This window comes from Marmota monax, unplaced genomic scaffold (genome assembly GCF_021218885.2).
Source record: "Marmota monax isolate L192 unplaced genomic scaffold, Marmota_monax_Labrador192_F-V1.1 WCK01_AAM20220418_F8-fsc00008, whole genome shotgun sequence".
Lineage (NCBI taxonomy): Eukaryota > Metazoa > Chordata > Mammalia > Rodentia > Sciuridae > Marmota > Marmota monax.
The window spans coordinates 28,763,484-28,791,084 of NW_026694432.1; the positions used below are offsets into that span (position 1 = coordinate 28,763,484).

At 50.0% G+C, this 27,601-nt stretch overlaps 2 protein-coding genes across 3 annotated transcripts in view; both read right to left on the bottom strand.

Moving 5' to 3' along the window:
• LOC124109897 (chymotrypsin-like elastase family member 2A) overlaps positions 1-5,826 on the bottom strand; it is a 14,268-nt gene extending 8,442 nt beyond the window's left edge. For both annotated transcript variants that reach the window (XM_046468803.2, XM_046468805.2), the window contains exons 1-3: positions 5,694-5,826; positions 5,321-5,409; positions 409-506 (exon numbers count right to left, since the gene is read on the bottom strand). In XM_046468803.2, coding sequence (XP_046324759.1) covers positions 409-506; positions 5,321-5,409; positions 5,694-5,733 — 227 coding nt within the window. In that variant the 5' untranslated portion in view covers positions 5,734-5,826. The remainder of the gene's footprint in view (positions 1-408; positions 507-5,320; positions 5,410-5,693) is intronic.
• Positions 5,827-17,719: 11,893 nt separating this feature from the next.
• On the bottom strand, positions 17,720-23,337 carry LOC124075328 (chymotrypsin-C). Its single transcript, XM_046418841.2, has 8 exons — positions 23,204-23,337; positions 22,742-22,833; positions 22,547-22,644; positions 21,527-21,649; positions 20,690-20,826; positions 19,260-19,405; positions 18,264-18,416; positions 17,720-17,797 (listed from the first exon to the last, which is right to left on the bottom strand). The coding sequence occupies exons 1-8, from the start codon at positions 23,241-23,243 to the stop codon at positions 17,783-17,785; spliced, it is 804 nt and encodes a 267-aa protein (XP_046274797.1). The 5' UTR covers positions 23,244-23,337; the 3' UTR covers positions 17,720-17,782.
• Positions 23,338-27,601: the final 4,264 nt, after the last annotated feature.

Sequence of the window (27,601 nt, forward strand, 5' to 3'; positions counted from 1 at the left end):
AAAAATTTAAAAATGGCTGGGGAATGTGTCTTAGTGGTAGTACTGAAAAAAAAAAAAACCAACATTCTGTTATCTCATTTTTTTTCCCCAGGGGATATGTTAAAACTTAGAGAAGTTATTTACACTGTGAAGTGGACCCAGTTCCAGATGAAGAGGCCACATCTGATACTCCCAGGAGGGCAGAAACTGGGCCTCCCCGTCCTCCACACCGTTCCTCAGTCCAGCCAAGATTGTCAGTCGACCACAGACTGAATTACAGGTCATCTAAAACTTGTGTCTGGCCAGGCAAGTGGTTATTTGCAAGGCCCCTTTAGAGTGTGGTTCAGGCCTTTGGGTCCCCTCTCTTGGAGGTGAGCACTGGTTGGTGGGGCGAGCAGCCTGGGTGACCTGGGAAAGGCAATTAGTTACCTGATGCAGTGGGCAGCTGTCAAGACCCAGTTCTTGGCCACCAGGGACCCTCCGCAGGTGTGTCTCCACTGGCCATAGGCACTGTACTGCAGGGAGACCTGTGGAGAGGCACCTGTGGGCTTAGTTCTTCCGCTGAGAACAGGTGAGGTGGCACCTCTCGCCCCAGGTGCAAAACTTAAGGGGCACCTGAACCTCAGTCATCAGGGTAAAAAACCCTTTAGTGCTTTGTAGAATATAAACAGTCCAAATCTACACAAAAAGCCCTGATTAAACAATATTGAAAAGTTAGACTATTAAAAATTAACTTCTGAACATCTTTCTGGGATATGCCCCTTCTTCGGAACTATTTCCTTAGGACACGGCCCTCCAATTTAATGTGTCCAAACCCAAACTCTTAATTTCCCCCAAACCTGTTCCATCCTCAGGTTTCCCTGCACGGTCAATGCCACCTCCACATTCCTGGCTGCTCAGGCTAAAATCCTTGGGGCCGCCCTGGGCCCCTTTCTCCCTTACCCCTCACTCAAACCCAAGAGCGAGCCAGCTGGGTGGCCCACACCTGCAATCCCAGAGACTCAGGAGGCTGAGGTGGGAGGATCACAAGTTTGAGGCCAGCCAGGGAAACTGAGAGACACCCTGCCTCAAAAAATAAAAAGGGCTGGGGGTGTAGTTTGGTGGTCAGGTGCCCCTGGGTTCAATATCCCATACCAAGCAAACAACCCCAAAGAAAACCAAACCCCATCAGCGGTGACTTTATACAGGGAGAGAATGCTTCCCTTGTATCTTGACTCTCTGTCCCAGACGCCTGATCCCTTGCCTGGATGATATCCTGGTCTTCTGTTTTTTTGGGGGGTGGTGGTGGTGCTGGGATGGAACCTGGGGCCTCACACATGCTAAGCACCCACTCTACCACTGAGCTGTACCCCTGCTCCTAGTCGCCCATCTTTCTTCCAGCTCCCACCTTGGCCCACCCCTCACCCCAAACACACAGCAGCCAAAATGATCCTTTCTACACATAAATCTGATTATATCTCTGTTCAGAACCTCCAATAGCTCCCCCTCTTGCCCAGTGGAAACTCAAAACTCAGGTGGTCTACTAGGTCCTACATCACCTCTCTGACCTCAGCCTCCCACTCCCCTCCCCTTGGCCATGCTAACCTCCATCAGTTCTGCAAATATACCAAGCCTACTTCTGCCCCAGGGCCTTTGCCCTGGCTTCTGTTTATAAAATATTTATAAAATATTCCTGCTGCTGGAATATTTTTCTCCCAGGTATCAACCTATCTCCTCCACTTCCTCTGGGTCTCTGTTCCAGGTTACCTTCTCCTCCTGAAGCCTGCGTGACTTTGGGCACATTTTGGGTCCTGATCGCTTTATACGGAAGATAGGGCCCATAATGTTCACCATGCAGGGTCCTCAGGATGATTAATAATCATAGTATCCAACACTATGAATTTCCAGTAATTTGACCGCTCACCTTGTGCCCAGCACCGCCCTAAGCTGAGTGTGTATTGGCTCATGTCTTAATTAAGGCAGCTGTGAGCACGTGTACAATGTGGTCTGTGCCGTAAAGACTGTTAACTATTTCTAATACGATGTGTGCAAAAAGGTCAGTTTACTTGTTCCAGGTCATCCAACAGTACTTGGCGGAGCCGAGAGCTGAGCCTGGTCCCCGCTCCTGAACATATTTTTGTAATGGATGGATCCGGAGACTGTCATGCTAAGTGAAATAAGCCAGTCCCCCCAAATCAAAGGTTGAATGTTTCCTCTGATATGCAGAAGCTAATCCAAAATAAGGGAGGTGGGGGTAAAAAAAAAAGAATAGAGGAAAGATCAAAGGAGTAGACAAAGGGGAATGAAGGGAAGGGAGGAGGAATGGGATAGGGAAAGACAGTGGAATGAACCTGACCTAATTTTTCTATGTACATATATGAACATACCACAGTGAATTCCACCATCAACTAAAAGTAAATAGCAGAAAGATCAGTAGAACAGAGGGAGGGGAGTCAAGAACTATGTAATGTTTTGAACAACTAATAATAAAAATTGAAAAAAAAAATAAGAGAGCTTAAAGTCCAGTGGATATGGACAGGCAATTAATTAACATTATGTAACTCACTACACATGTCTGGGTGGTGAGGGAAGGGGACCTTAGTATTAGATCATTTATGTTGTTGCTATATTAAGTGGAAGATCAAAATGTTATGGGCCAGGCTGTGCAATATTGCTTCAAAGTAAAAGATAAAAAGAATAAATCCCATTTTTTCCCCATTTAAAAAAAGAAAGAAAGAAAGAATAGAGGGAGGGGAAGGGGGAGGGGGAGGGGAAGGGGAAGTACTGGGGACTGAATTAGAGCAAATTATAGCCCATGCTTTTATAATTATGTCAGAGTGAACCTATTGCTATGCAGAACGCCAAGAACAAAGTAAAAAATTCTACTTTAGTTCTAAAGTGCTTAATGGTATTTCTGAGCATGTTATGGTTTGGATTTAGGGGTATTGACATAGGGCCATAGTCTTGGGGAGGGTGGGAGAGTCCTCTCAGGCAGTAGACTGCCAGGCACATTAATTAATCCTGGCTTTGTTTAAAGTTCTGACATTTTGTTCATCCTGGATATTTTTGCATAGTTTGATTTTTAAAATATTGCATAAAAATATTACTCATTCTGGGTGCTGAGCCTTGTGGTACCCCCTTAAATTATTCTCCCAAATTGAGGGATTTACTTGCCTCAACTGAGACTCTACTTGGGTTAGATCTGGCTGCCCGTCCCAATTAAAAAAAAAAACACAACAACAACAACAAACACCTCCTCAGGGAAACAGAAGCAGGAGGGGCGGGAGCTCCCCAAGACTAACATTAATTGGTTCCCAAGGCAAGGATCGTACCAGGAAGTATTTTATGCAACATCAATTGGTTTCTCAGCACAAATACACTCTGGGTTTGGGGATCCCATAGGGGAGGGGCTCTTGCCCGTCTTCCAACTTCCCACAGAAAACAGTGTGAGACTGAAAAAGGTGAAAAACTAGCAGAAGTACCCAGAGCCATGAGTGCAAATTGGGGAATATCAGGCACCATTCTGTCATTGACACTTTTTCCTTTTTGCTGTGCTGGGGATGGAACCCAGGGCCTTCTGCATGACAGGCAAGCGCTCTGCCATTGAGCTATGCCCCACACCCCAGTTGTCACTTCCTTAACCTAGATGCCATTCACTCCCTCGATGAAATACGCACCTGCTGCATGGGACTCCCTGGGCACTCATCTCTGACAGGTGTTCTGACCACCTGGGTTAGAAATGTGCCCTGATCCAGCTGGGTCTGTTCCCAGCCTGTTTCCATCAGTTACACTTGCAATTAATGTGTTTTGATAAGACACAGAGCTGATGAAATACGAGCTCAAAAATAGAGCTGTGGGGGCTGGGGTTGAAGCTCAGGGGTAGAGCGCTTGCCTAGTGTGCATGAGACACTGGTCCCATCCTCAGCACCACATAAAAATAAATTAAATAAAGGTATTAATTTTTTTTTAAAAAAATAGAGCTGTGATTTATAGAGAAACTAAATGCTTGGAAGACACTGGCTAATGGTGACTCTTAAAAAATGGCAATCCCCCCCCCCAAAAAAAATAAAAGGCTATTGAATTAGGTGTCTGTGAAAAAAGTGGAAAGAAGGGGGTAAGGGGTGGGGATGGGGCAGAGATGACAAAAGTCAGGACCAACTCATTACTCAGATTGCTTCAGGAGCAGCTTAAAGTTCTTCTCTACTTGGGATAGGGAGGAAGAGCATGAGAAGAAAACTACCACTAAATAGGGAAGAGAGGTGGGAGGGAAAAGGAGGGAGAAGGGGAGTTGCACGGAAGATGGAAGGAGAGCCTCATCATTACACAGAATACAAGTATGATGTTATGAGGAGAAAAAGAAAAAAAAGTGTGTCACATTAGATTGGATAGAGAGAAACGATGGGAGGGGAAGGGAGGGGAAGGGGGGATAGGAAGAGCAGCAGAATAGAATAGACAATATGATTGCTGTATGTACATAGGTGACTCTGTGACCAGTGTGATTCTGCAATCTGTACAAGCCGAAAAATGAGAAATTATACCCCAATTGTTTCAAATGTATGAATTGCCAAGATCATTGTAATGTCATGTGTAGCTAAAAAAAAAAAAAAAAAATTCTGCTCTACTTGAAAGAAATGGACGTAGATGCCATATTACAGGGGTTGGTTTTTATAAGAAAGTTAAGAATTCAAAAGATTGGTGAACAGATAAGTAAAATGTGTATTAAGCATTTCTAAATCAAAGTAAAATGTTTAAAGCATATATGTAAGATTGAAAATGATCTTTCTATACCAACTTTTCAATCACTCAGTCCCAATTATGTCAGACAGGAGAGTTTCCTACATTTGTTTAAGCAATTGTAAATTCACTCATCTTTGTGTGCCCTGTCACTAACAGTCTATAATGTGGGCCTGTGTCCCATACGGTGTTTCAGTCTTGATTTCTGTATGATTATGTCAAAGTAAGAAAGCATTTGTATTCATTGATAACACGGAATTGAAGATTAATTTGCATAAGCAGCACTGATTGGTTTCATAAAGCATGGACATTTGCATAGATGGTGATGAATGGCTCATAAAAATAACAGTACGTGTGTAAGCAAATGTCTGATTGGTTAACAGAGTGAGACTATTTAGGAACTTGGGCGCAGCTCCTTATGGAAGCTGGAAAAGGACCCTTTCCCCAGCCCCCAGGTTGGCCAAGGCCACAATTTTTTTTTTTTTTTTTTTTGGTGAAGTTGTCCAAGCTGCCTTCTGAGGTCCCACCAATCCTCATCTCTGCCAGCATAACAGACCCCAGGGTGGGAGGGCAAAGGGGGGGATGAGAAATGATGGGATGGGAGGGGGGTACAGACCGGTTGACTCACCTGCCAGGGCCAGCTGTTGGGTGTCGCCTCTTCACCTCCAACCACCCTACTCAGTTGGGGCAGGTGAGTGGGGAGCCCACAGCTGAAAGCTGTGAAAGGAGAAACAGAGGCGAGTACAGGAAGCAGCGACCCAATCAATGGAGACTGTGCTTTCTGCACACCCAGCACCCAGATAGAAAAGCCTTGCTCTAGAAGGACTCCAGAGGTCACAGTCCAGCCTTGCTTTGCTTCTCTGAAACTCCACTCCAACCTTCCTATAACTACACAGGTGGAGTGCAGTGGGAGAGGGCCAGGCGGGGATGGAGGGCAGGGAGGTCCCCTTCCCAGTCCCACCAGGGGTTGGGAGAGTGGCGCCTCCGGGTGATGGGGTTACCTCCAGCCACCAACGCAGACAGCAGTAGGGTCCTGATCATGGTGAGTCCGTGGGAGTTCTGGAAGCCCGGCCGTGGCTGAGCCCTTGTTTTATGAGCTGATTATCAGCAGGCGATATAGCAGGAGCTGCAAGATGGAGATTTTCCCAAAGCTCAATGGAATAAAAGGTTGGCGTCCAAATGTTTTTTTTCCGTCGTCTTCTACCACCGTCATCCTGAAAACACACTGATAAAGATGCCAAAGGTAGCTATTGAAATGTGAGTTCTATCTACTTTCAAGAGGTTATGTGTGTGTCAAGAGAAGAAAATTATGGGTTATTGGTTCTTGGGGTTGCATTTTTCAAAGAAAAGATGAAACTGGCAAAGAGCACCCGGGCCCGTGGTTCTCGGGTTTAGCTACTGGGAGACATTGGATGATGTCTGGAGCTGTTTTGGGTCATTGGGGCTGGGGTTGGGGTACTCTTGGAATCTGAAATGTGGAGAACAGAGAGGCTGATAAACACCCTACAATGCACAGGACATAAGAAACTGTCCCCCTCCCAGCATCAGTGGTGTTGAGATGCAGAAACCCTGCAATGCCATGGCTTGTGTGTGACCCAGGTTGAGTCATGTAAGTCTGTAGGACCAGGGTCACCTGTTTGTGAAACAGGGAGGGAAACGTATCTAGCTTGTCTCAGAGCATTGGAGGATTTGCAAAGCATAGGGGAACATGCTTAGGAGAAGGGCAAGGTGGACCCCCACAGTTGGGGTTTAGCAGTCCCAGTGATGGGACAGAGGAGAGTGCTGGCAGAGGACAGGGTCACTGGGGTGGATCAGATGTCTTTTATTGTCTGCTCCTAAGACAACAGTGGTTTGCATTTTTCCAAACTCTGTCTTCCAAATGGGAACAAAGCAAGAGCTTCTTAGGGGAGCAAATAAAGGCAGACCCGCTGACACTCACCAAGCACCTTAGATGCAGGCACATTTCTTATTTAAACCGTAGACAACCCTGCAAGAAAGTCCTTTATTTCAGATGAGGAAGCTGAAGCTCAGAGAGGTGAAGTAACTAGCTCAAGACCACACAGCTTCTAAGCAGCAGAATGAAGATTCAAACCCAGGATGGTCTGATTCCAAAGCCATGGTCTAATTACTTGAGCCACTGAAGATGACATTCTGTCTGACATCTCAGTGCTGTAAAAGCCCCCTGTTGGCAAGAGAAGAGTGGAGAAAAAGAGCAAGTTTTCCTGATGGGCTTTCCTGCTCTTCCTGGGGCCTTAACTGCTGCTGTGGGCAGAGCACAGTGCCAGGCAGTGCCGGTGCTGGTGAGGTGGCCCTGCTCTGATCACAGACTCTATTTCTTTTTCCAACCAGAAAAGCAGAGGGAAAAAAACTTCAGACATCAGCTGTAGACCTGGATCAAGTCTTTGCCTGCCAGTATTTTGTGGGATTGTGTTATGTGTTAGAATCTGGGGGTGCAAGAACTTGGTAACCTCCCAAGGATCACACAGGGTGAGGGGACCTGGGCTGCAGAGTCCCCCTTGGGTTGGATGTCAGAGGACCTGGCTTCTGGTCCCAGTCCTACTCCTGACTTCCTGTAACACCTTGGACCCTTAGACTATGGCAGCCAACTATTCCTGAGGCCTCATATTTTATCTTAAAGGTAAATGTGAATGTGGCATTCTGTATATGTTTGTTTTAATATAAAAACAGAGTTTTCCTGTGTGAGTCATTGGACAAACACCAGGTGACACGTGCTGGGGACTTGCTGTGTGACCTTGGGCAAATCACAGAGGCGCTCTGGCCCATTTTTACAAAACAAGCATTATGGTTTAGATGTGAGGTGGCCCTAGGAAGGAAAGTGACCATGATTACTTGGAGTGACCAAGAGATCTTTATTGAGAAAAGGAGAGGGAGAGGGAGAGGAAGAGGGAGGAGGGGGGAGGGGGAGGGGGCTGGCAGGAGAAAGTTTTTATAGCCCTTTGGTGTGCTGCTTAAGTCTAATAGGGTCCCTGGGTCTGCAATTTGCCTTGTTGGTGTGCACTGATGGGGTCACACAGTGGTTGCTAAGGGTGTCATCTTCTGCCTTCAAGTGGACTGAGCATAGGCTAGGTGTGGGTTGCAAATTGAAAAGAGGAAGTAAAGGGAAAAGGTGCCAAATAACCCAGAGGGCTAAGGAGGGGTGGGGCTTGGGTACTCAGTTTACCCTGCAGCTAACAGCCCCCAAAAGCTCCTGTGTGAGACAATGCAAGAAAGCTCAGAGCTGAAGTGACTGGGTTCGGAGAGTCTTGACCTGATCCCTGATGGGGATTAACTGGGTATCTGTAGGCAGGAGGGTGTGGCTGGAGGAGATGGATCCTTGGGGTTGAACCTTTGGGGTTAATGTTTTGTTGTGGTGAGAACTCTCTCTGTGGTTCCTGGTGGCCTGTCCTGACCTACTTTCTTCTACATACTTTCTCCCAGTGATGTTCTGTCTCATCTTGGGCCCACAGCAATGGGCTGGCCATCTTTGGACTAGGACCTCTGAAACTGAGAGCCCCCAGATCAACTTTTCCTCCTTAAAATTGCTCTTGTCAGGGGCTGGGGATGTGGCTCAAGCGGTAGAGTGCTCGCCTGCCATGCGTGCGGCCCGGGTTCGATCCTCAGCACCACGTACAAACAAAGATGTTGTGTCTGCCGAAAACTGAAAAATAAATATTAAAAAAAAAAATTGCTCTTGTCAGGTCTTTTGGTCACAGCAGCCAAAAAGCTGACTGAAACAGAAATTGGTAGCTTGAAGCGGGGTTGCTGTTGTGACTAGCCTGGCCATGTGGTTTAGAAGCTTTAGGAGGTTTTTGGAGTTTGTGGGAGGAGTTTTGAAAACTTTAGAGATGCAAGCTGGAAAGGTTTTGGATTGTTGTAAGCAGAGTTTAAGAGGCGATTCTGGTGGGAGCCAGAGGACCAGAATGCCCAGAGGACTGTGGACAGTCGAGACTGGGGTCATGAGGCTTCAGAGGAGGAGGACTATTTTGGAAATTGGAGGAGAGGCTATTCATGTCAGGTATTGGTTAAGAAGTCATCAACTTTTGCCCATGACCTGAGACTTTCTGTGAGACTGTGTTTAAAGGTGATGGACTAACTAATCCGGCAGAGGAGGTTTCCAGGCAGCAGAGCATTCAGGCCGTGGCATGGATATGGCCAGCAGCTTTTGGCCAAGTGTACTGTGATAATCAGGAGCAGAAAGCAAAGCATAAAGGTCTGAAAAGTTTGCAATTTGGCCGGAAAACTGCAAGTGAAACTGTGGCTCAGGAAGTTGGATTTGTCAGACATTATAGCTACCAAAGAAATGCTAAGTTCTTTAACCTGAGACAGTAGGTAAAATGGCTTGAGGACATCTCAGGAACCGCAAGACCACTCCCATCTCAGGCTCAAGGGAATAAAAGTAAAAATTCCTCAAAGAGACCAGTGGGGATCCTGCTTGCACAGGGGGGCCTAGGAAGTTGCTGCACCAGGCCCAGCCACCAGGCACTCAGAGGCTGCTGCAGCCCTGGTCCCTGGAGGCTTGGCTGTTGCTCAAGATGGAGGGAAACCTTGGCAGCAACCATGGGGTGCTGGTTCTGTAGGAAAGCGGGATGCTGGGGTCAGGGGGTCATTGGAGGCTTAGGCCAGGTGCAGCAGGGGTGGATTCCCTGCAGGCTGCTCCTGAGAGGGTGACGGGTGGCGATGTGAGGAGGAAGCCAAAGCTGCGGTGGAGATCCCTCCTCCCCAGATTAAGGAAAGCCAGTCCTGAGGGACGTCAGCAGAGGAAAGCTCCAGGAATCAAGCGAAGACAAGCCAAGAGAGAGGCCATGTGATGCCAGATTCGTGGGACCCCAATAGACCTCCAGGAGCCGAATCCAATGCAATCACACCCTTTATTGCAAGCTCGAGCCTGGACTCACAACCGTTCCCGAGGCAGCGGTCTCAGGGACTGAGTCCTGGTCCTTTGTTCAGTGAGATTTTATTGGTTCTTGGGGATACTCTATGTGTCACAACGTCACACAGCAAATCATTTCACACCGCGGGAAAATCAAACAGCAACTCTTAACGTTGATTAGCACATTCACTGGCCGGAACAAGTTGGGTGGGGGTGATTGGTTAGTACAAGAGGGGGATTCCTTTGAACTGATTGGTTTAGGCCTCGAGGGGTTACAAGAGTGTATATGCTAAACTGCTGGGTGGCCTAATCACGTTATCAATCACCGAAACTACTGGGAGGGTCACCTGGCATTTCAGATATGTTCCCTGTCTCACTCTGATTGGTTGTTGCTATGGTCCGAAATTAGGCCTCAAGCATTCTTTTGGTCTTTTCAGGAACTTGCATTTGCTGAGTCAAGGACTTACGACCAATGACTCAGCAGGGTAGCTACATGCCTAGGAACCTGGGTCATCCCTGCACCCCCACCTTTGGACAGGCCCTGCTCTGAAGTAGAGGCTGTTTTTTTCAAAAATGGAGTCACATCAGTTTCTCAGCCTGGTGGGCTGCAACCAGCAAAGCCACAGGGGGGAGCTACACAAGCCCTTTGGAGAGAATGTCGTCATGCCATGTGCCCCAGATGCCTTTGGTCTTGTTTTGCTCCCATCCCTTCTTTCTGTGTCCCTATTTGTCCCTCATGGAATTGAAGTTTGCCCTTTTGACTTTTGGGAAATCTTGAAGATGGGCTGACTGTATTTTGCACTGTGAGACAGGCATGAGCTTTTGGGGGCCAGGGGCAGAATTATATGGTTTAAATGTGAGGCGTCCCCAAAAAACTCATGTGTGAGACTGCTGAGAGCCATAGCCGAGTCCGAATGACGCATGGCATTTTTGCCAGAACGGAGTGGTTGAGAGGTGACGCCATCAAGCCATTGAGATGATAATGGTTATGTTAAGCTGTGTATATTAGACCCCTGCTGTCCCATTTGGCCTGCTACTTTGGAGTTCTCGCTACTTTGGAGTTCTCGCGGGGATTCCCGGAGAGTTCTTATTGGTTGGGGAAGTGCCGGAGGCGGGATTTCCGGTTGGTGGTTCCTGGAGGAGCTGCATGGTGTTTGGGAGAGTTCCTGGGGAGCGTGTGTGGAGTGTGCTGGTGGAGTTCAGAAATAAAGTTTGTTCCTCTTGAGTGGCTCCTGATTTCTGCCCAGCCAGACTGCGGCATGAGACAATGCAAGAAGGGTTAGAGGTGAAATGACTGGGTTATGAGAGCCTTAGCCCCAATCAGTGTGTTAATCCACTGACAGGGACTAACTGGGTGGGAACTGTAGGCATGGAGGTGTGGCTGGAGGAGGTGGGTCCCTGAGGGCATGCTTCTTGATGGCCCTGACCTGACTGGCTTTCCGCTGCCACTCCCTTCCACCAGGATGTTCTGCCTCCCTCCTGGAGCCCTGTGGAATGCAGCTGGCTGTCTATGGACTAAGACCTCTGAAACTGTGAGCCTCCAAATCAGCTTTTCCTCCTAAAATTGTTCTCATCAGGTCATTTTTGGTCACGGCATTGAAAACACTTGACTAAAACAACAGGGAAAGGAACGTTTGCCCTGTCCCGCCACATTGCTGTGAGGATTTGAAAGGGACACAAAACAACACCCATATGGGCATAGGCCCAAAAGTCACTCATTGGACCCCAAAATGGAAATCCAGGAGCAGAGCTGGTTTCAGGCACAGCTGAATTCAGGACTCTGATATGGTCCCAGGTTTCTCTCTGCTTTTTGTCTCTACTTTCTCAGGTTCCATCAAGTGTGCCTGTGGCAGCACCAGCTTCTGCCTTCCTTTGGGACCAGATCACTGCAGAAATCTCTGGCCCAGCCTTTCTGAACTGCAGCTCTGAATTTGGGGCTGGATGATTGTTAGGGGGAGTGTCCTGTGCACTAGAGGATGTTTGGCAAGGTCTCTGTCCCCCACCCACCGATACCAGCACTATCACCCACTGCAGTCTGTGACAACCCAAACCGTTTCCACACATTACCAAATGTAGGGGGGGTGGTTTCAAAATCAACCCTCTTCCAGCGTTCTCCCCATTTCTCTGCTGCCCACCCACATCCCCTGAGGGCAAAGGGTCACAGTCTTCTGGTTGCTCCCCGCCCACGGTCCTGCAAACTCTCTGATTGGACCGGCCTCTGGTCACATGACCATCCCTGAACCAATTGTTGTGGTGCTGGAGAGACCGCATCCATTGGTGGGGGCAGATGTGAAATTCTCATGGGTTTATGACTGATTCAGAATGAGGCTTCCAAGCCACCTAGCTCGGGGCTCAGGGCTTGGCCTTACACCCAGAGCTTCTGCACAGTGACTGGATTGGACCCTTGCATGTTGGCCTGGTGCACAGGAGCTGGGTGGAGATGCAGTGCCCCCACACCCGACCTCTGCCTCCGCGTCTGCAGTGTATCAGTTCTCCAGGCGGCCCTGCTCCCCTCATGTTAAGGTTTGAGAAGCTCTGCACCAGGTCGAGGCTGGGTCCCTCTATTCCTGTCTCCATCCCCCCACCCCCACCTGAAATAGAAACAATAACAATGGCATGGAGCCCTTCCTGTGCTGGCTAGAACTGAACACCTGTTATTCATCTAAGGCACTCAGGATAGTAAATGCACAATAAATGTCCATTCTTAGTTCCTTCGTCAGGCAAACCTCGAGATCAGAATAGCACACAGATCTTCAGACTTTCCCAAGAATCCCTGTGGATCGGAGTGGGCAAACGTTTAGTAGAAAGGGCCAGACAGCAAATATTTTAGGTTTGCAGGCCACACAGTCTCTGTTGCATCCAGTCAACTTCACAGTGGTAGGGCCAAGGGGCCATATGGGCATAACCATGTTCCAATAAAACTTTATTTACAAAACTGGGTTGGTTGTAGTCTCTCATTTACAGCAGCAACAGTGACCTGGAGTCAAGCACGCAGAAAGCACAGCGGTGAACTGTTTTGGAAAAAGTCTCATTCTTCATCTCAAAAGCTTAATTTGAATTTGGTGACTTTTTTTGAGGGGGTGGGTGGGTACCAAGGATTGAACTCCGGGGTACTCAACCACTGAGCCCTATTTTGTATTTTATTTAGAGACAGGTCTTGCTAAGTTGCTTAGTGCCTCCAGGTTGCTGCGGCTGGCTTGGAACTCGTGCTCCTCCTGCCTCAGCCTCCCTAGCCACTGGGATTACAGGTGTGCGCGGCCTCACCCAGCTGAACTTGGCGACTTTGTCATAGAGCTGGGTTTATTCCATTGTGAAGTTCATTCTCTGCCTTCATGTGGCTCCTTAGCCCATTGCCACGTGACTCTTTGTAGACACGTGTCTCAAGCTGACAAGAGTGAGCTTCTGGGGACAGTCCCCATGGACGTGCTGGAGGCTGAGGCCTGCTGGGAATGAGGCTCCCTCTCCCGGGGGACAAAGGGCAGGGGGAAGACGTGAGACCAGGGCTTCAGGTGTGAGGCTGTGGCGGCAGTGAGTCCATCAACGCACAGCACTGTAATTTCATTATCTCCCTAGAGGGACACAGGGCAGGTGTCCACTTGAAGATGAGGGGACCCGAGGATCAGAAAGGTAAGTGCCTTGGCGGCTGACACTGCCTGTCACCGTTGGGGTTCAGAGCTACAGCCCTGGGGGTGCCCTCTCCTCTGCCCTGCTGTAATGTATACTGTGAGTTTGGGTCAGAGGTGACGTGGGAGTGGCAGGTGGCCCTGCTCCACCCCTCCTATCCATGCCCTTTGCCGCACCTCAGCACAGTGGCCTCCAGGGGTAAGCTCGAGAGACGCAGAGCCCAGCTGCCCAGGGTCCCACACCAGGCAGCCAGCCCCAGCAGACTACCAGGCAGAGAAGCGAGGCCAGCCGAGGGAGCCGGGCAGCCTCACTGACCCCTGGTTGGCCCCAACAGATACTCACCGTGGCCCGCCACAGGGGCCTTGTGGTCGGGTAGTTGCACCCCACAGCAGCTGATGAGGTGGCTGGAAGCCATGTGGAGCATTCTCCTCCCGTCTCCGTGTCCCTGGGCTCCCTGTCTGCGTCACTGAAGTTGTCAGTTCCCTCCAGCACCCCCCCCCAACCCCTGTCACTAGAGGACTTGAGCGTGGGCAGGTCACTCGTTGGCTGCACAGGCCCTGCAGTTACACTCCCTGGGTTTAAGTCCTGGTGTCCCGTCACTAGCTGTGTGATCTGGGGTGAGGTTTTAAATCACTCTGAGCCTCAGTTTCCTCCTCTAGAAAGGGGGATAATCATGGGGGTGTTTGTGAGGATTAGATGAGATAGTGTAGGCGAGGGCCCTGGGTGGTGCCCAGCAAGGTGTCCAAGTGCTCGGTGCACACTAGTTATAGCAACCACAGCTGGACACCTAGTGGCATCGCAGTGGACCTTTGGCACAGGGCTCTTGGCACCCTGGCCGGACCCTCCTCTCAGGCAGGCGATGGAGGTGGAGGTAGAGGTTGGTCTGTCTGCTCCCTACCTTCCAACAGCCAGATTATGACCTCTTGGATAAAGTCCATGAATCCCAAAGGTCCCAGGAAGTCCTTCCTGAGCCTGCCCTCCCCCTCACCCAGTTTCTCTGAAAGTTCCTTCCAACCCAGGAGGGTGGCTCGTGCCTCAGGAACCTGCTGCTGCTATAATGAGTCACCCCGGGTGCAGTGTTGTGACCACGCCAATTTATCATCTTCCAGCCCTGGAGATCAGAAAGCCACTATTTCACTGGACCAAAGTCAAGGTGTTGGCAGGGCTGTGCTCCTTCTGGACCCGGGAGGGAGGGCCCCACCTCCTCCAGCATCTAGAGGTCACTGTGCTCCTTGGCTGGGAGCCTCCCTCCCTCTTCAAAGCCTTTAGGGAAGCATCTGCATATCTCTCCCTGCTTTGGTCCTTAGGTGTCTTCCTCTTCCTCTTCCTTCTCCTTTTGGTACTAGGGATTGAACCGGCTCTACTGCTGAGCTACACTCTCAGCCCTTTTTACTTTTTAATTTTGAGATGGGGGTCTCACTAAGTGGCTGAAGCTAGCCTCCAACTTGTGATCCTCCTGTCTCAGCCTCCCCAGTTACTCAAATTACAGGTGTGCATCCCTGTGATCAGTTCAGATCTCCTTTGTACAAAGACCCTGGGCCCAGCCATTTAATACAGGATAATCACCCCTTCTCAGGATACCTGGTCATATCTGAAAAATCCCTTTTTGCCATGTAGCATCATGTGCAAAGGTTTTGGGGCCAAGGGCATTGATTCTTGGGGACAAAGCAGATTTTGTCTCTAAGCCTGAGAGTTTCATACTCTTGTTAAATGAACAGGACTGTGGCTCATGATTCACTATGTATTAGTTACTAAATAATAGTTTCAATCATTTGATCACATTCCCAAAAGTTTATATAGATTTGGGGCTGGGAGCTTTCTCAACACTTCAGTTTGCACCTCTTAGATAATGACGGAATCTCCCTTTCTCTTTTCTGTTACTGCTTCTGCCCAGGCTACATGTTTTTGGTTTACACCAATTGCAGAAGCCTCTTAACTTGGCCTCCCTGCCTCCACTCTTTCCCCTCTTGCCTGCTCCAAGCCACCCTCCACATGGTCATCAGAACACTTCGTTGTACACATGACTTCAGCCTTTACCTCTCTCTTTGTGTCTTTGTGGGGCTGGGGATTGAACCCGGGAGTACTTTACCACTGAGCTACATCATCCCCAGTCCTTTTTATTTTAATTTTTTGGTTCTGCATATTGAACACCCAGGGGCAATTCACCATGACCCACTTTCCAGCCTTTTTTATTTATTTATTTATTTATTTATTTGAGACAGGTTCTCACTAAGTTGTTGAGGCTGGCCTTGAACTTGCAATCCTCCTGCTTCAGCCTCCTGAGTTGCTGAGGTTACAGGCTTGCACCTTTGTGCTTGCCTCAGTCCTCACTTCTTTGTCTAAAACCTCTCCATGGCTGTCCTCTGAATAAAACCCCAACACCTCCTCTGCTCTGGCAAGACCAGCTGCTAGAGTTCTTTCTGTGTGGTAGCTGTGGCTTTGCTCAAGTTGTCCCCTCAGCCAGGAAAGTGACCTCTTCTGTTTTTTCCCTCTGATATGAATCAGGAATGTGTTGAGCTGCAAGTAACTGAAAGCCTACTACAGTGGCAAAAATGAATCAGGTTTGTTTGTTTATTTATTTATTTATGTAGCAAGACATTTAGGAGAGTCAGATTGCTGGCCTTGGATCTGTAACATGGTGGGGTCTGAGCTGACGTCCTTGCAGTTCTCTTGGCCACAAGGCAGCTTCCCTGGCTCTGGCCATCATGACTATATTCAGGACAAGAAGGGGAAGGCATAGCAGCAATTGTATCAGGCCCCTGTTAGCAGGAACCATTTACTTTTCTAGCAAACTTCTCCTTACACAGCAGGACGGTGCAGCGTGGTAGTCAGATACATGGGTTTTGGAGCCAAATTACCAAAGTTTGGATCTCAGCTCCACCACTTTCTAGTTAAGCCACGCTGGGAAGTCACTGGCTTTCTCTGACCTCAGTTTTCTGATCTGTAAAATGGCGAATGTTGTTAATAACAGTCTAACTCATAAGGTTGTTTTGGGGGTATAGAGATAAATGTAAAACCTACAGAAGAGAGCCTAACACATACTAAGTGCTCAATCAACATAAGAGATTAATTGTGCTACCCTAGGTCAGAGCTGGGGACAGTCAATATTTAGCATTTATGATCTCCAACAGAAACAGACATGAGAGAAGGTGGCTGGGAACGCAGTTTTGGTGGGGCAATCAGCAGTATCATCTGTACACAGATATCCTCTAATTAAGTTTTTTTTTTTTAATTATTATTTTTTTTAAAAATTTATTTATTTTTTTAGTTTTCAGCGGACACAACATCTTTGTTTGTATGTGGTGCTGAGGATCGAACCCGGGCCGCACGCATGCCAGGCGAGCGCGCTACCGCTTGAGCCACATCCCCAGCCCCCTCTAATTAAGTTTTAAGACTCAGCTGGGGTGTCACCACCTGCAGGAAGCCATCCCAGACTCCTCCTGCCAGCTGACACTGGCTTCAGTGTCTCCGGGTCTCTTGTTCTATTTTTGCATGTGTACTGAGGCATGCAGCAATCTGCTCCCTTAGCAGAACAGGGATGTTGTCCAAACAATCCTTGGATTCCCAGAACCAAGCAGGTGCCTGGCTCCTTGTGGAATCCATTTCTTGCTGAGTAAATAAAGTCTTTCCTGACAATCTGCTAGGCATCATGGGAGGGTGGGAGGCAGGTCCCAGGTCCTAACCTCCAGGAGTTGAAGTCTGATAGGGAAATGGAATAATTTTGGACCAATCAGAAAAGCTGTAGCTAAGGCTCTCCTATGAGGCCAGAGTCTAGGGCTGGGGACCATCCAGTAGATCAGCACTTTCCTAGGAGCACTAAGATTAGAAGCCCCAGTGGCCAAAGGAGGGTGCATGCCCACCTCGGCTGTCCCTCACTGGACACTGGATTGCTTGCGTTTGTGGCCCTCCATCGACCACAGGAGAGCTCCTTTCCCGAGCTCCTCAGGCTGTGTGTTCGGGGCCCAGCTCTTCCTCTGGGGGCCTCAGTTTCCCTCCCTGTCTCACATAGTGAGAGCTCCCCCTGGAGTCCCTGCAGATCTCACCCCGTCAGGGCTCACCACGTGCTGCTCCAAGCACAGAGCCCAGGCCAACATCTCCGGGGGCTGGGGCTGGGGGAACCTGATGGGAGCTCCTTCCCCAAGGGTTCAGTGGGGTCCTGAGCTTGTGCATCCTCCTGGGGCCTGGCTTCTCTGGGCTGGGGAGGCTGCTCTTGGGGAGAGCCCATGCTCCACCTGCAGCTGGGGCCCTTGAGGCCGCTCCAGACTCACTATGGTGGCAGGACCAGAGAAGCCATTAGCTGATCAGAGCCACCTCATTCATAGCTTGGTCAGAGGAGGGGAAAAATGTTCCAAGTGTCCTAATCCTGGCCCCTCAGGTACCCACGCTGCCCCAAGACTCCCTTGCCTCCTTCCAAGGCCTTGCCAGCCTGGCTGAGGGTGTCTCTCAGTGGGCCCCTGTGTAGAGAGGGGCAGCTCTTGGGGAGCTGGCCAGACAGCAGGGAAGGGGGGGGGCAGAGATCAAGGTCCAGGCCACTTTCAGGGAAGGAAGTTTATTATTGCTCTTGTGGGATTGGCTGCCGCGGTTCCCAGAGGCGAATCACAGCTGCATTTTCTGGAGGAGAGGGGACAATATTAGGCCTCTGAAACCTGCCACCTTCTGGGACAGCACGAAGCTCTGGGGGTTCGGTGGCCTGGGGAGGGGGCGTGCATGGCACAGCAGGCAGCCTCTGGCCCAGAGAAGCCACCCTGGTCTCTGCCCCAGGACCCGATCCCCACTTGGCACTTCACCCCCCGCCCCCCACGGTGAATGGCCGCTGTGGAACCCGCTCTCTGCTGGGGCCCCTGAACTCTAGGCGCAAAGCTCCCTCTTGGGGGGGAGGTGTGTCCTGGGCGGGGACCTAGGTGTGTGCTGAAGCCCAGGGAGGGCTGGATGTCGCTCCTGACTGTGACCTTCACTGCGCCCAACTCAGGTCAGCAGCAGTGAGCGCTCAGCCAGCGCTTCTCCAAAGACAGGGAGGGGCGTGGTGGACTGTCAATGAGCGAGGGCGTGGGCGTGGCGAGGCGTGGGCGGGGCCCACCTGGTTGATCCAGTCGATGTAGGCGGACACACGGGTGTAGACCGTGGGCTTCTTACGGACGTTGCAGCCCTTACTGGAGCCGAAGCTGACGATGCCATGCACCTCCCAGGCACCGTTCTCCGCCTGGCAGTTCAGCGGGCCGCCCGAGTCCCCCTGCAAGAGACCCCAGCAGGCATCAGTCCCCAGGCCTCCCTCAGGGACAGGCTGGGGACTCAGCAATGGGCTGGGGCGGGCATGTGCTGAGCTGTCAGCCTCAGTACCCACTGTTGGCCTCAGCCTGCTCCTGGTGAGGGAGGCACAGAAGTGTGGCGTGGGGCTGCCTTGGCCTGGTTCTGGGAGTCCTGGGGCATCAGAATAGCCCTTGGTTGGCTGTGTGATCTCGGGATGATGTCAGCCCTCTCTGTGCCCTGGTTTCCTGGCTGTTCAGGTCTGCATGGCTAAGCCTCTGTGATCTGCCCAGAGAACCCCTGGGGCCTGGAGCCCTGTTGGAGCCTGGGCAGCACAGGAGGGTGGGAGTGGGGAGAGGGCGTGGGTCAGGAGCAGGACAGTCCCTGGTTATCTTAGAAGTTTTGTGATTCTCAGACTCCCTAACGCCCCAGCCAGCCTGGACTGACACAGCTGGTGGCAGGGACATGCACAGAGACTTCAGTGCAGCCTGTTCTGTGGCCCTTTGACTCATGTAGTCCCCACAGCAAGGCTGGGGAGTGTTTGCTACAGCGCTTTCCATCAGAGGGAAGGCTGAGGTCCAGAGAGGTTCACCAGTCTGCCCCAGGTCACAGAGCTCCTAAGTGGTGCACAGGGAATTGATGCAGCTGCTGATGCTCAGCTCTCCTCCTGTCACCCTGTGCTGGGGGAGTGGTGACAGGTTTCCCCTGAGCCTACCAGGCCCAGGCAGGGTCAGTCTCCTGCCAGGAGAGATGTGCTCTGCCCCACCCTCCAGTGTCCCCAGTGGTGTGGCTGCGTGGAGCAGGGCCTGTGTGGGGTCTGGACACTCACGTTGCAGGAGGAGATGACGCCGTCGCCCCCAGCGCACACCATGGTTTTCCTCACCATGAAGCTCCACCAGTCCCATCTGGAGCACGTGGCATAGCTCACCACGGGCTGCAGGCCCTGCTGTAGCTCATCAGCGATGGGGCCATTGGCTGGGGAGGGAGGGAGGGAGTGGGCAGTGAGCAGGGAGCAGCCAGGCAGCCCTGTGTCCATCCAGGCCCAGGCCTTCAGGGGCCAGAGCCTGGGACAGGGTGCAGCTGAGTCCTGCTGCAACTCAATAGGGACCACACAAGTGCTCTTTGGGACCCTCAGCCAGCCAAGGATCTGCTAAAGGTGGGGAAGGAGTGCAGGGGCTACCTTCAGAGCCTCAAGATACAGCTGTGTGCTGAGTTGTCTGTTTTTTTTTTTTTTTAATTTAAATGAAAACATTTGTGTGTGTGTGTGTGTGTGTGTGCTGAAGTTTAAACCCCAGTTTGCTCTACCTCTGAGCTGTATCTCCAACCCTTTGTATTTTTTTTTTTTGGTACGGGGGTGGAACTCAGGGGCAGTCAACCACTGAGCCACATCTATTTAGAGACAGGGTCTCAGTGAGTTGATTAGCACCTGGGCATTGCTGAGGCTGGCTTTGAACTCATGATCCTCCTGCCTCAGCCTCTGGAGCAGCTGGGATTATGGGAGTGTGCCACTGTGCCTGGTTGCCCTTTCTGTTTTTAATTTGGGAATGGGTAGGTTGCTAGACTGACCTTGAACTTGTGATCTTCCTGCTACTGTGCCCAGATTGAATTGTGTTTCATTGGGATTCTGGGGGTTGAATCCTCACTCCTTTCCCTGTAGGTCTGACTTTGGGGTTAAATATTTAAGGATCAATCTTACCCCAAGGTGTCCTAAGTAATGTTCTGAATCTGTTTCCCATAGTTTCATTTATTTGCACTTAGCAATATTTTCTTTTTAAAAATTTTTATAAAGATCTTTTTTTTTTGTATTGGTAGATGGACAGAATACCTTAATTTTATTTGTTATGGGTGCTCAGGATGGACTCCAGTACCTCACACATGCTAGATCAGCGCTCTGCCACTGAGCCATGCCCAGCCCCTGCATTTAATCTTTTAATTCAGCTGCAATCTATTTGGGCATGGGGTATACCATAAGATCTAATTCTCCACCCCCACAAGGCTTATTTAGTGGGCTTATATGTCACTTACAACATGCCAAGCCCTGCTGTAAACAAATCTATTTAATCCTTACTGCACCCATTACATCCATTTGTTAACATCTGTCACATAGTATGTGCTTAAAAAATATTAGCAGTTGTTATTGTACAGTTCAAAAAGAGGTGAGAATGTTCAGGCAGAAAGGAAGAGAGGTGTGTGTGGCTGCTGATTGAGAGCTGCTTCCTCCAGGAAGCCTCTGGGGATTCCCCCTGGGTCTGTACTCACTCCAGAGGCGACCCCAGCCAGTGACAAGGCAGGGGTAGTCCTGAGGCAGCACGGAGTCCTCCTCTGGCAGGCAGGCCACCTGGATGGTGTCACTCAGCTCCACAGGCTCTGCGAGCTTGATGAGGGCAATGTCATTGCTGGAATCCAAAGCAGAGGGCATGAGTGGGCAGAGGGGCCCTGACCTCTCCAGAATGTGCTAGGAGACTTGGGGTTGTGAGCTGTGGTCACGAAAAGGTGACCAGAGAGTGTCCTTAAACATTCCAACAGTGAAAGGCAGATCAGAAGAGACGGGAAGCAGAAGACTTCTCAACCGTGGGGGGTGGGCACCATCAGAAATGAAATTGAAAATCGTAAGAATAAAAGTGGGGTATGTATAATGGTAAAACAGCGTGCTTATAATAATAAAAGATGACATTTCAATATTTTCCATTACCAGAATGGAGGCTGGGAACCCTAAACAGGCCCGGCTTGATCCCTAGTTGGCCATGTGCTGGGCTGTGCACCCTGGGGCATATTCCTTAACCTCTCTGAGTCTTGGTGGCTTGTCCAGGGCTGTTGGGAGATTAACTGAGAGAGGGCATCTATCAGGTCTGCTGCCACGTGGTGGCCCAGACTCAGTTCAGGAGAGTCAGGGGAGGCAGTGTGGAGGGATGGGGTCTTCCTTCCAGGGGCACCTTCCTGGGAATGCTTAGGTAAGGATGGGATAGGAAGGTCCCCTGCTCCTCCTAGCAGAGCCCCATCACCTGCCTGCTGTGTGGGGGACAGGGTATGGCTGGGGGTGGGGCAGGCTCTGCAGCTCCCTGTCCACCGCCCCTAACCCTGGGCAGGGGGACTCACCGCACCAGGAAGGAGTTCCACTTCTCGTGGACATAGATGGTGTCCACACCCACGAACAGGGAGCCCTCCTCATCCACTGTCAGGTTGTGCTTCCCCAGGGCCACGCGGTAGGTCAGGGTGTTGCTGGGCAGGGAGGGGAACCAGGTCAAGGTGGCCAGTGGTCCCTGCCCGCCAGGGGTCAGACGAGGGGACTTGGGGCTCTGGAGGCTGAGTTGTGAGGCCCTTGTGGGTCTCACTGGGGGAGGGGCATCTGTCTTGCTGCTTCTCTGCAGGACAAGGGGAAGGGCCCGAGGCTTGGCCTCCAGGGACTGGGGTTCCAGGTGTGGCCCTGCCATTCTATCCAGGGGGCTGGACCACCTGTGCCTCCTCTGTAAGGTGGGGAAGCCCAAGCTCACCTCCTAGGACTGCCATTCGCTGGCCACCAGCCTGTGCCCTGGCCCTCTTCTGACTCAGCTGTGAGTCTCTGGATGCCACCGTCAAAGCCCTTCCAGTAGCTCTAACTTGCTCAGGGTCCAAGCCCAAGTTCATACAGAAGCTTCAATGATCGGCCTCTGGTTTCCTCTCCAAATCCCCTCCCGGCTCTCCCTGACTGAAGCTCCTGCTTGTTCTTTCTCAAAGCTACCAAGCAGGCTCCCTCCTCCTGGCCACCATGTTGGCTGTTCCCTCCATGTGAAGTACCCTTCCCCAGATGGATGATATCCACCTCATTTCCTTCATTTCTCTGCTCCAATATCGCCTAGAAACCCAGAGTTTTTAACATCTTCTGGCCTCTTCTCATATTTCCTCGTCTGCCTGTTGCTCTGCCTCCCACTAGAATATCAGCTCCCTGAGAGCAGACGCTGTGTTCACTGCAGTTTCTCAGCACACAGCAGGTGCACAGAAATGTTCATTGACTGAATAAATGAACTCAGTGGATGTCAGTAGTTTATTGAGCCCAGAGCCTGGAGTGTGCAGCAGGTGCTCAATGAAAGCAGTTTCATGAGGCTTCCCCTGGGATGATGTGGGTGTCATGTCACTCACCTGATGCAGTGGGCAGCCGTGAGGACAAAGTTGCTGGAGATCAAGGTGCCACCGCAGGTGTGTCTCCAAGTGTCATCCTTGAGGTACTGGAGAGAGATCTGCAGGAGGGTGCAGAAGAGCCGCCTGTCAGCCCTCAGGTCCTGGGGACCTTCACCTCCCTTTCCATCCAGCGATCCCACTCTGCAGCACACTCACCTGCCAGGGCCAGCTGTGGGGAACGGCATTGTCCCCTCCCACCACCCTGGCTGAGAGGTTGGGGGGGAAGCTGGGGACACCGCAGCTGGAGGCTGGAGGAACAGGAGGGAGGAGGGCGGGTGAGTGGGGCTGGCTGCCCTCTGAGAAGGGCAGGGTGGGCAGGGGGAGAGGCGGTGGAGGCTGGGCAGGACAGGAGCCTCCTTGTTCTCTGGGCCTCCACCCCTCATCTCCAGTCCTCACCCGGGGAGTCGGCTTCTCAGCCCTGTCCTGCTGAGGTGGAGACAGGGTGGCCGAGCAGGAGGTGGCTTATCTGACCTTTGCTCAGTAGCCGGGCCCACCCTGGACCCCAAAGTGACTTTCCTGGTGGACGGAGGTCTCCTGTTCCTGTCCATGTCCCCAGGAGGCCAGTCTGAGCTCCCCAGTGGCTGAGTGCAGCCCACCCGGTCCCTGTCCCCAGCTTACCGCAGGCCAGGAGTGTAGCGAGAACCGTGACACCCAGCATGGTGAGGTGTTGGGGCTGTGTGGCCCTGGAGCAGGCAGAGGTCTTTATAGGCAGGTGGGGGTGGGCCTGCCTGGTCAAGGCCGAGCCACCCCTTGGAGAGAAGCCTGTTCCATTAAGTCCCTTTCCTTGACCTTGGGTGGTTACTGTTTAATTTGGGCTGGAGATGGGGCTGGCTTTCAAAGCATAGATTTTTCCAAATAATTTTCCAAGTATCCTGGGACCCAGCAACAGCTGAGGAGCAGGTTTTTTTTTTTTTTTAAGTGTGTGTGGGGGGGGACGTGTGCCTCCTGCTGTGCTTGAAGTGTGTTTTTGCACTCTCTGCCTCATTCTTTTTAGTTATAGATTACTATTCACCTCCTAGTGCCAGGGTGGGCTTCCCCCTTCCTGCAGTATCTCACTGAGACTTGGAGGGTAAGGGACTGTGTGGGGCACACAGCTGGGCAGCAGTGCAGCTGGGCTCTGCAGTCTGGCCCCACCTGGGGCTACCAGGTGCAGATTATCGTCACAGCTTCCTCTTTCATCTTTGCAGGGCCTGAGGTCCTCCCACTCACACTTCCTCTCTCTGGGTCTTTTTTTTTTTTTTTTAATCAAACTGATTTTTATTTTACCAAAGTAACACGTGATTGTTTCATAAAAGAACCTAAACTGAGTAAAGATGTGCGAGTCAGATTCCTCTTTCGCCCCTCAGATGGCCACCTCCAACCGCAGGCACGTGGGCTTCTGAACCTCTTTATCAGGAAACAAGTCCCAAGGAGACCAGAGGGTGTAACTCAGAAGACAACTTCCAGGGAGACTCGGGCTTCTCCTGGGGCTCCCCCTCTCTCTCGGGGTGAGTAGAAAGGTGGGTTGCAGAATCTCCCCAACCAGGCTGCAGTCAGGTCTGGGAACAAGGGGATAAAAACAACCTCATGGGGTAGAGGGGGTGCCCCCTAACTTCTGGGGACTATGGATGGGATTTCAGAGTGCTGGGTCTGGGGTTGTGGCTCAGTGGTGGAGTGCTTGCCTAGCACGGATGAGGCACTGGGTTTGATCCTCAGAACCACATAAAAATAACTAAACAAAATAAAGGTATTGGGCTAAGGATGTGGCTCAAGCGGTAGCGCTCTCGCCTGGTATGCGTGCGGCCCGGGTTTGATCCTCAGCACCACGTACAAAACAAAGATGTTGTGTCTGCCAATAACTAAAAAATAAATATTAAAAAATTCTCTCTCTCTCTCTCTCTTTAAAATAAATAAATAAAGCTATTGTGTTCACCTACAATTTTTTTAAAAAGTCAAATGCTGAGAGCCATAGCTAAGTAGGAATGACACATGGCAATTTCCTTGTCAGCCTACCCCATGTTGCTTAGAGGAAGGACTCTCCATTGTGGGAATGGGCTTGCCTTGGACCCAGGTCATTTGCAGTGACATTGCATGAGAAAGGTGACCCTGCTCAAGGCCAGGGTGGATCCGGGTTTAGGGAGGATCCTGCTGGATTAGTGCGGTTCCAGGTTTAAGGTGGACCCTGCTGGGAATAGGGCATATCCTGCTGCCTCAGGCGCCCGCTTGCTCCTTGAGTTCTCGCGGGATTCAGAGAGTATTTTGGGATGCAGAGCCCAGTGGAAGTGTGGATTTTCCCAGAACGTGGTGTAGAGTGTGGGTGAGAGTTTGAGAATAAAGAATTGCTGTTTGAATCTACAAGGCTGTGAGTGTCTCTTGATTTTGTGCCCAGCCAGACTGCGGCATTTGGTGGCCCATACGGGGAATGCCTGAAACTTGGAGGTAAGTGAAATTGCTCGCCCCTGAGGGAAGGCGAGAGAATGGGTGACCATTTCAAAAAACAATGTGTTCTTGTTTTGATTTATTTTGTTTTTGTTTCAAGCTGCCTATCCCTAGAAATTTCTCAGTCAAACTGGGAAAAATGGTTGGCTCAAGGTCTGAAGTTTGTCGGCCCTGAGGAAGAGAAAATTGATACAACGATTTTTTATTCCGTTTTTGTTTCATTCAGTTTCGGTTTTGTTTTGTGTTATCTTATTGGGTTGCGTTATCTTTATAGTAGATTAGAAATTAGTAAAAAACAAACTGAAAGAGTGTTAAGTAAATTGTTAGAGGTTCAGACCATGGAGAAAGACATTTTAGATCAAGCAAAAGAGAAGGTCTCCTGAACTAGTCAGACAGAGGAAGAAAATTTAAAGGAAAAGGGGCTATTAGGAAAAAGGCTACAACAGGAGGCTGCTACTAACTTTGTTCTATCACCAGAGGGCGTAATTCAACCAACAGCTCCACCTATGGAGATAGCTGAGTGGCCCTCAACCCCCGTAGTTGATAAATGGGATCATGAGACAGGACCTCAAAGATTAGCATGCCCTGTACTTGAGCAGACAGGAGGGCAGCAAATTCACCGTGCTTTAGATTTCAAAACAGTGAAGCAGTTAAAGGAGGCTGTAACAACCTATGGTCCCCAAGCACCCTTTACGGTAAGCATGGTCGAATCCATTACCAACTTGGACATGACGCCAGCAGATTAGGCTAGCATGTGTAAATCTGTGCTAAATGGAGGACAATATTTGTTATGGAAGGTTGCCAATGAGGAATTTTGCACGGAGACAGCTAGGCGAAATGCAGCGGCTGGTTACCCTCAAAGAAATCTAGATATGTTGTTAGGAAAAGGACCTTATGAGGGTCAACGGCAACAAATTGAATATGATCCTGCTATATAAGCACAAATTGCTCCAGATGCAGTTAGGGCATGGAAGACTTTACAAGGACATGGAGATTTACAAGGTCAGCTATCTAAGGTAATACAGAGAGCTAACGAACCTTACGCTGAATTTGTAGATAGGCTTATTCAAACAGCTGCCAGAATTTTTGGGGATACAGAACAAGCAATGCCATTAATAAAACAACTGGCTTATGACCAAGTAAATCGTTACTGCAGAGAGGTTATTAGACCATGGAAACATGAAGATTTAAACACATATATTAAATTATGTAGAGACATTAATGAGCAAGGGCAAGTCTTGGCAGCTGCAGTACAACAGGCTTTAGATGCCAGGCCAAAAACATGCTATAATTGTGAACAAACAGGACATTTTAAAAGGAATTGCCCCATAGGAAAAGGATTTAACAAAACTAGGTATCAAAGGAATAGAATACCGGGTATTTGCCCACGATGCCATAGAGGGAGACATTGGGCTAATGAATGCCATTCTCAAACCACCATAGAGGGTACTCCCATATCAAAAAACGGACAAGGACCAGGTATTTACCCATGATATCGTGGAGAAAGGCATCAGACTCCATTGCCAAAAAATGGACTGGGGGGCCCAATGCTCCCGGGCCCACAACCACAAATATACGGGGCAGTGGAGGAACTCAGCAACACCATCAGGGAAGTGCCCAGGACACATTGTCCATTAAATCCCTCATCAGACAAACCAGAGGGAGCACAGGGTTGGACATCTGCGCCTCTGCCAGAGCAGTACTAACTCCAGAGATGGGAGTTCAAATCATTCCCACAGGAGTAAAAGGACCTCTTCCCCAAGGAACAGTAGGCTTATTATTGGGATGTAGTTCTTCTATACTAAAAGGACTTATGATAAGTCCTGGGGTAATTGATCCCGATTATGTAGGTGAAATAAAAATTATAGCTAGTTCTCCAAGAGGTATATCAGTAATTTCACCAGGAGATAGAATAGCACAGTTGTTAATAATACCCAGCCTACATGATAAATTCTCCAGCCATAGTGTAGAAAGATGTTCCAGGGGATTAGGCTCCACAGGTGTAGATTGGGCTATGCTGTCTTTAAATTTAGATTCTCGCCCAATGCTAAAACTAAATATTCAAGGACATGAGTTTAATGGGCTATTGGACACGGGTGCTGACCTTAGCATCATATCTCGTCAAGAATGCCAAAACATTGGCCATTACAACAAGCCACTCAAATGCTTCGAGGCCTAGGAGTGGCGACTAATCCCCATAGAAGTGCAATGGTATTAGATTGGAAGGATCCTGAGGATGTGAAGGAACTATACAGCCATATGTATTGGATCATCTTCCTATAAATTTATGGGGACGAGATGTCCTAGATCAATTAGGTTTGACGTTAACAAATAACATCAATCCTAATGCGCCCACTACTAGGGCTAGACAAGGTTTTAGGAAAGAAAAAAGATTAGGAGAAAAAGAACAAGGTATAGAAGCACCAATTCAAATAGATCAAGGAATAAATAGACATGGATTGGGTTTTCAGAAAGGGCCACTGAGACAATCAAAATTACTTGGAAATCAGAAAGACCAGTGTGGGTTCCTCAGTGGCTCCTGACTAAAGAAAAGATACAAGTAGCCCATGATCTGGTCAAACAACAATTAGTGGAAGG

Coding starts and splice junctions, on each gene's coding strand:
- LOC124075328 (XM_046418841.2), bottom strand. CDS start 23,243: ATGCTGGGTGTCACGGTTCTCGCTACACTCCTGGCCTGCG. Junction 20,827..21,526: donor TGGAACTCCTTCCTGGTGCG/GTGAGTCCCCCT, acceptor TTTGGATTCCAG/CAATGACATTGCCCTCATCA. Junction 18,417..19,259: donor GCGTCATCTCCTCCTGCAAC/GTGAGTGTCCAG, acceptor GGTCTCTTGCAG/GGGGACTCGGGCGGCCCGCT.